The 8,380-nt window shown below is 37.3% G+C and overlaps 1 protein-coding gene across 5 annotated transcripts in view; it reads right to left on the bottom strand.

Annotated features, from left to right (window-relative positions):
• Positions 1-420: 420 nt before the first annotated feature.
• Positions 421-8,380, bottom strand: part of znf532 (zinc finger protein 532) — a 183,503-nt gene continuing 175,543 nt past the window's right edge. For 4 of the 5 annotated variants that reach the window (XM_048597270.1, XM_048597275.1, XM_048597263.1 and 1 more), the window contains 2 exons: positions 7,811-7,958; positions 460-5,058 (listed from right to left, as the gene is read on the bottom strand). In XM_048597270.1, the coding sequence (XP_048453227.1) occupies positions 4,558-5,058; positions 7,811-7,958 (649 nt within the window). In that variant the 3' untranslated portion in view covers positions 460-4,557. Of the gene's footprint in view, positions 5,059-7,810; positions 7,959-8,380 lie in introns of all 5 variants that reach the window. The other variant, XM_048597257.1, reaches the window with a different exon arrangement.

Here is an 8,380-nt window from a genome sequence, read left to right as displayed (position 1 = left end):
CATCTGCTTTTTACTTTGCTGTAAATTTTCTTTTCTATTTTTATATAATAGGTTAGTTCTAAGCAGCAAAAATATCAGATAAAACTTTTAAGCAACTTCTGCCTTAAGCTTTAATGAACCTGACTGGGATAAGAGGCAAAAAGCATTTGACCACCCCACTGCACCAAACTTCCAATTTTATCAAATTGTCAACTTGCCACTTGCATCTCATTAGTTTTGTGTTACTTCCACTGGCTGCATTCATGGAATGGGTGTCATCACCACAATTATGAAGGAACAAGAAAGATGATAACTATGCTTTTGTTATTAAAATTAAATCCAGTGTCCCTCACAATGCTGTAAAGCTTAATCGATTTAAACAAAAATTCAAGTCACAAAATTTCACCACTGCAAGAGAACAAAAACCTTTTTCACACATCATCTCTTTAAATACTTTAAACATTTATTAAATGTTTAAACTCTGGTAAGATTACAACTGACAAATTTTACTATCAATGACAGCAGCAAGACATGCCCTAGGAACATAACAAGACAATGGCTACATTTTTTTCATGCCATTAAAGTCTACATCAACAAAAAAAATTTAAAAAGTACAAAATTTTTATTGGACTAAACAGACAAGATATAAAAGCCTCAAAAAAAATGATGATGAGAAGCTTAAACTTGAATGAGGAGCAATTTACAATTGTGAAACAGAAGAGTGCTTTTTATCCTGTGTAATACTTTCTGCTCATTGCAGCCTTGTTGAAAATGTCATTTATGTTACCTGCTGATAAAATGCTGAATCTATCCAGATTTAAACTCCTCAGAGAACCCAGTGATAATATAACTGATGCCATGGCATTGTCTATTGTCACTCTGGCCTGCTTGAGTTTCTTGCCACATTAGCTACAAACATTTAATGGAAATGACCCTCCCGTTTGGCTGAGTCACTGTATTTAAAAATACAACTCTCTTAAGGATAATCAAGTACAATTGAAGGGCCCAATTAAGGAATTGGTCAATTAAAACAAAATTCACGTCAATTGCAAAGTAGAGCTCATTGCTATTATGTGAGGCCCAGAGCAGTCATCTGTTCACTAAAGCTGAAAAAGATCTGGAAGAACAATCAACAGTAACAACAAATAATGGAGATTGGACTTTTATCCGTGCTGTACTGGGAATGATAAGGTAGAATAATCAATCCTGCACATAATCAATTCCCTGGCACAGTACTTCTTTATTTAAAAAAAAATACATTGGGGAATACATTCCAGGATGGATATCTGTATATTGTAGTAAAACATTTGAATTCTACAATTTATAACAATCAAAATACAAAAATATAACATTCACCTATTGTACACCAAATCCAACATGATAAAATCCAATTTAATAATTATTCTTGATTTTTTTTTTTCTAAACAGGTTTCATGCGATCCATTCTGAAAATTGTCTTTGCAGCACTCCGTTTATAATGTCTGTGTACCAGCAGATCTGGTTTACTTTTAGTTCTAAAAGAAAGGGTTCAGTATTTTTACAAGTTATCATGACAAAATGAAAGTTAAACTACAGAGACCCAGAATAACCAAATGTACAGGATAACCAAATAACAAGGAGTCTGGCAGCTGCAGCTTTTTAAAAAAAACATTAAAAATTCAGGTAAATTGGAATGTTGAGCAACACAAGGAATGAAAAGGACATGGTCAATGCTTTCCTGACTAAACTGCTTTGACAATCTTGGTGTGCTAATTCTGTTTGGAGAAGTTTGCACTGCAGATGAGGAACCTCTAGATCTTATATTTAAAAATATTGAATTTATCAAATTTAATTTTTCTTCTGGATGGTTCAATCTATTACGTCACAATCTCTATTATTACTTTAGTTTTTGCCAATACTTATTTGGTTTTGTTTTAAACTCAGTGAAGCTTCCTTTATTTTCGACAACTGTGTGCTATTATCCCAGCTTTGAGAAGTCTCTCCTATTATATCAATGTGCTGTTTCCATGTATCACCATTTTGTGATAATTAGTAATCCCAGACTTCTGACTAAAACTGCTAATTTAATGCCTGTAAGTGCCACATAAGAGACCACTAGATTGAAATTATTTCACATTGGACTGTTGATGGTGATAAAGAAAACTGATAATCCATCAATTTAGGCTCCGAACCCAGATTCACCAGAGGTGAAAAGACAATTTACGCACACACTATACCCCAGTCCTTCTAATACCCTATCAAACCCAGGAGAAAAACAGTATTTGTGCCCAGCATGATGCATATCAGTGTATTCTCTTTCATTTAAAAACACGTAATTGCATTCTATAAGGCAATTTGGCAATACAACAGTACTCTTTAAACATTTCCTGGCTCTTCTACAGACAGTTATGGTGTAGCATGAAATCGTTACTGTCTTTCTCTACTATACCCTCACAGAACAGATAGTTCACAATAATCTCAGAAAATCTTGGAGAGAAAAAGAAGCTCTTTACCAGACAAAGGGTAGAACCATATTACTATCATAGGACTAGAGATGACCACCAAACTCACTTAGAATTGGGAACAGTTATATCATCCTGTAGTAATTAAATTAAAAAGTGTTTACTGCAGGAAAACAATCTCGTCAGACTTCATAAAAAGCTAGTTAAATCAGAAGATACTATCAAAATATTTTTCTATAATTACAGGAAAATGCTAAACTGTGCAAAATAAATCAAAATCATTAATATTAAAGAAAAAATGATCATCAGTCTCGTTTGGTTTCCTGTTGTCTGTCCTGTTTGATTCTTAAAGTAGAACTTCTTTTAAACAAAATAGCAACTTCACTATGCCACGTAAAATGTTAAAGTTTACCAATTGAAGATAGCAGAAGTATTTTCACCAGCTATTAAAGCTTACTCTTGCAAGATTCAAGTGTACACTGAAAAACACCAGTCTTAACTTCAGTATTATTGGTCAGCCAATTTTCTCTGTTTTTCTTAGCTTTTAGTTGTGCAATTTTTAGAAACTTTCATTATTGCTTAATTTCTTCGTCAATTTGAATATTACTAGCTGTATTTCTGAACTTTCGCCACTGGGTGACACCATAATACCGAAGGAGACACTAAAGCAAGTTAGTACGTTACAGTAGCCTAAACCAAATGTGTCTAAGATTATATTTGCATTTAAGGGGCATCTGGGTGCTTCATATGGAATTTTGCAAGCCACATACAAAATAATTAATCAATATTTTCTTTAGTGTCTGTTTTCTCACCATTGGACTGGCAGTACAGTCTGGTACGGTGATGTTCAGGCTCCTCCATAGAATTCTCTGACAATCAAGCAGTGACAAACAGATTTTTAAAGCCTCCAGTTTGATGTTGCCTATGGATTATTGTTTGGGCATGCTTGACAGTTGCAATGTATCCATGGTATCAGAATTCCAAGATAAAATTTTCTTCTGAATGGCTGAAGCCAAGGTGATCGGTGCTGTACCTGTTTAGTTTATAATGCCTGTGTAAACCCATCCTTGACTTGATAAGATGAGTGAGCTGGTATGAAATAAAATTACAGGCCACCAGGGATAACCAATGACCTTAGGCCAATTTGTCAGGAAGCATAAAGCTGCTCTGCAAAATTTGTATGACTGCACTCAAATGTTATTACTTTTAATAAGTAGAATCTGAACCAGTGTGGCAGTCCAGTTCACAACTGCCCAATTTCTGCATGACAGGCACCTAGTCATTGGTGCACAAACACGCACACACAAATATGCACATGAACAATCACACATGGACAGGCACATGAGCACGCACTCGTGTGAATACACACAAGCATACACACTTACTAACCACATTGCTAATTACTCTCAAAAGACCTTCATCGTTAACTGCAAGAAAACTAACACTCGTCAGCATTTTAAAAAATAAATATCAAGTTGCCCACAAACATTCATGGCTTTCAGACTTGGACACCAACACAAACATTCCTCCTTGGGTTATTTTCCTGAAGCCTTTTGTTTTCCTTCAACGAACTGTATATTTGAACAACAAATCAATTTATCAAAGTACAGTGATGATACAATACATCCCTGTTTAATTTGGTCCATCAAAAACAAACTTCTAATTTAAAAAGACAATATTCAGATCAAGCAGCTTAAGATAAGTAAACAACATTTTAACAAAATCTGGTTAATTGAAATTCAATTCCCCTTTGTTTTTCTTTAAATAAATGCAATGAATATCATTAATTTTGCAATGCTGAAGACAAATTCAATACATGGTGACCAAAAATGAGCAAGGTTTGTGATGACAGAACTCTATGTTATGCAGCATAAAAATGAAGTAATTATGTATCATAACTGTACAAAAAAATGTATGCTCCTTCAAAGGTGTTGAGTTTTTCGTTTAATCAAATTAGAGCTTCGAAGTGATGTTGGACAACATATACAGTCTGTACAAGTGAGGTGTTACAGGGGTTTGTATGACATTCCAATAAAAGCTGCAACAAGGGGGAGTTTGTCCCAATCAAAACAGTCCCTTCTGCATGAAGTCACCTCTACTGTTTGTTAACTAACTGTCATTTCAAGAGAGTTGCTCCTCATTTCTCTGATGTGCACAGGCGTTTGGATTTTATGAAAGCCATGCCATGAGTCCGCATGTGTGTGTTCAAGGCTGCTTCAGTTTCAAATGTTTTGAAGCAAACTTTACACTTTTTGTCCGTGAGCATCAACTCAGCCTGATTATCCTCCAGGCTCATTTTGCTGTCTGCTGCGTTCTCCTCCCTGGCCCCATTCTGCCTGGCAACTTGCTGGGCATTCTTCATCTTGTGGACAATGAACAAATGTCTGGTCAGAGACTGGAGAGAGGTATAACAGAGGCCACATTCCCTGCACTGGAAGGTGGAGCCATCAGTCTTGTGCTGGGGTAGGTGCTCTTGGAACTGAGTTACATTCTCTGTGGTGAAGCCACATACAGCACATTTGTTAAGTTTGATGACATTGATTTTCAGCTTCTTCAAAGGCTGCGTAATGGCTCCTCTGGGCGGAGGTCTAAGCTCCACTATTGCATCCTCCAACTTCCGCTTCGGTGGTAATGGCATCTGCAGGAAACAAGGCTTCAAGTAAAATACATTCGATGAATCTGAAGGAAATTTCAATGGCATTGTATTTCTAACCATTATCTTGTCAGAACCCAATTGCATTTACTGTCTCTCATGATAATGATTGATACAATACAAATTCAAAACATTGATATGGGCAATGATGGTAACCTAATTTAGCAGATTGATTGGAGAAGGTAGGACCACTTTCCTTGGAGAAAAGAAGGTTGAGAGGAAATTTGATAGATGCATTCAAAAACATGAAGGGCCTGGACAAAGCAGATAGGGAGAAACTGTTCCCATTACTGGAAGGATGGAGAACAATAGGACACAAATTTAAAGTAATTGGCAAAAAGAAGGAATGGAACTTGAAAGTAAATGTTTTCAAACAAACAGTGAATGGTTAATATCTGGAATGCGCTTCCTGACTGTGTGATGGAGGCAGGTTCAATTATGAATAAATTTAAGAGGAAATTGGATTATTATTTGGAAAGGAATAATGAGCAGAGTTAAAGAGAAGGCAGGGGAATGGCACAAGTTGAATCAATCACTCAGAGACTTGACACAGACAAGATGCAGTAAACAGCTTCCTTTTGATATGTAACAATTCTGTGATTATATGAAGAGTATTTCTCAACTGGGGGATTTGATTAACATTAAATATGACAACATACTTCTAGTGACAACTAACTACTCCCTGAACTGAATTTGAAAGCAGTCCATGCTATTACTTATGTAAATGATGGTCTGAGAATTGCATAACATGTATGCAATGTTTGCAACTCGCACACATTTTTGCTGCCTCTTAATTTTTTTCAGAGTTTTTCCATTGAAAGGAGGAATACCGCATTACACTCAGTTGCTGGAAAATGGAATACTTGTTAACTCCATTCACCCAGTGTTTGTATCAAGTTTTTTTTATTCACTCATGGAGCATGAGTGTCACTGGCTGGTCGGCATTTATTGCCTGTCCTTAACTATACTTGAACTGAGTGGCTTGCTAGGCCTTTTCAGCGGGCAGTTGAGAGTCAATCACATTGCTCTGGGTCTGGAATTACATGTAGACCAGACCAGGTGAGGATGGAAGATTTCCTTCTGAGGAAATGTGAGCCAGATGGGTTTTCCAACAATCAGTGATGGATTCCTGGTCATTAGTACATTCTTAATTTTGTTTTAATTATTGGATTCAAACCCAGGTCCCCAGAACATTAGCTGAGTTGCTGTATTAATAGTCAATGACAATACCACTAGGCCATCGCTTTCCTTATTCTTCAGTGTATTACACGGCAGGCTAGATGACATTTCTCTCTTTGATGAGAATGTGTCCATGCATATGGTACAGAGTTGTTCTTTTGACCACCTGTTTATTGCATGATTGACCTCTGGGAATTTCTTAAGATTGTCTTGAGAAGTGCAAGTTAGACAATGTGAGAGTAAGGCAAAGAGTACAAGAAATAGAAGCAGAAATAGCTCATGTGGCCAGTCAAACCTGCTCCACTATTCAACACTTCTGTCTTGTTCTAACCAGACTGTACTATGTTTTTCTAAGGCACTGTTAAAGCTTCCTTAATGATAGATTCTAGCATTTTCACACCAACTGATGTTACACGAACTGGCCTATATTTCATGGTAGTTTCTCTCTCCTTCCTTTCTTGTAGAGCATGGTACAAGGAGTTGCTGCAGGCTTCAGTATCTGTGCTAGCAGAGCAGAATCAGTTCGACAGTGTAACATTTGACTATACAGTTTTAATAAATCATGGAGTATAGAAGTAAACCAATCTCTCTGCAATCAATTTTGCTTTTAGATGGAGTACAGGAATTGCAAATTTCTAAAGGCTTTCCTCTTTGCCTAAGCCATAGATATAAACATCCAGTAATACTATGGTGGCTGAAACTTGTGCAGGCCATAGACAGCCATTCATTGTCACTCCCAACAGAATGTCCCAGACTTGTCAGGAATCAGTGGGCGAAATAATGACCTTCCAGGCAGTTTTGTAACATCAATTAATGGCTCTTTAATCCTGCAGCTAAACCTGAAAATTGGTTTCATCTGTTAAGGACTGAAGTCCATGTTCCTTCAAGCTGCCTTCAACTGTTGTTCCACAACCTGCAAGTACTGAAATATCCTGCAGTGCCCTTGCAAACACAGGCTCAGTCCTATGCACCAAAGTCCTAACGTCTGAAAGCTAGGGCCAGAATATTATTAGCTCTGAACTAGGAGGTTCAAGGTCTGGTAATATGGTGACAGAAGGTGCCAGGAAGGGAGTCTGCCCAGGCATATTACATAGTGGGTATCTCAATGGTAAGCTGCTCATCAGGTCGCCAACTATGCCAATTGAGTGCACAATTAATTGCCACCTGTCCCTCCACCATCAGCTTGTGTTCACTGTTCCTCTCCACAGATGCTGCCTTATTTGCTGAGTACTTGAGGCATTTTGTTAAAATTTCAGATGTCCGATGCCAACCACAGAATTTTACTTTTGTTGCAGGAATCTGAATGACATATGACAAACAGGAGGGAAATTGTTCCTGAAGATTGAAGCCTGTATTTCCAAAGTTTTTTTGCCTCAAAATTATGGAACTTCAAGTAAGAAGCCAGAATTGGAGACCAGACAAATCAAAATTCATAACATAATCTCACAGTTTCAGGGTTCATGACTTTTTAGTGACTGTTACAGGCAAGGATACATTGAAAACACTGCACATAAAGTTACCATAAGCAAATTATGAGTCCCAATACATTATTACGCACCTTGTTCTCTTCTTTCTTTAGGGATTCCATTATGGTCGTCGGCTCCGTCATCTGTGTCATATCAGGATTTTTAATACCATGCATGAGTCGAATGTGTTTCTCCAGCATAAACCTTTTGGTAAATGTACGTTTTGAGTCTGGGCAGTTCCTGAAAACAAAACAACGAGGAAACATAAACAATATGTATAGTGCAAGAACTCAACCAATGCCTCATTACTGGAGTGTTCAATCTCTATACAGATAACTAACAAATTGTCCTCACTAACCAATGGAGACTTGGTGTAGAGTTCTAATTTGATCTTTTGATCAGAACTAGCAGTTCTCGAGTAGGACCAGATAGAAATAACGCAATTCAGCTATCAAGGAATTTGCCTTGCTTCCTTTGGTGAGGAGTAGACTTCAAGACAATGTAACAAAATATTGAAGAGTATGTTTCAGAGATAGTAGGAACTGCAGATGCTGGAGAATCTGAGATAACAAGGTGTAGAGCTGGATGAACACAGCAGGCCAAGCAGCATCAGAGGAGCAGGAAGGCTGACGTTTCGGGCCTAGACCCTTCTTCAGAAAATG

The sequence above is a fragment of the Rhincodon typus genome, chromosome 1, assembly GCF_021869965.1.
Source record: "Rhincodon typus isolate 14 chromosome 1, sRhiTyp1.1, whole genome shotgun sequence".
NCBI classification, from domain to species: Eukaryota; Metazoa; Chordata; class Chondrichthyes; order Orectolobiformes; family Rhincodontidae; genus Rhincodon; species Rhincodon typus.
Note: the sequence above shows the minus strand (reverse complement) of the source record. Positions and strands in the feature narration are given on the sequence as shown.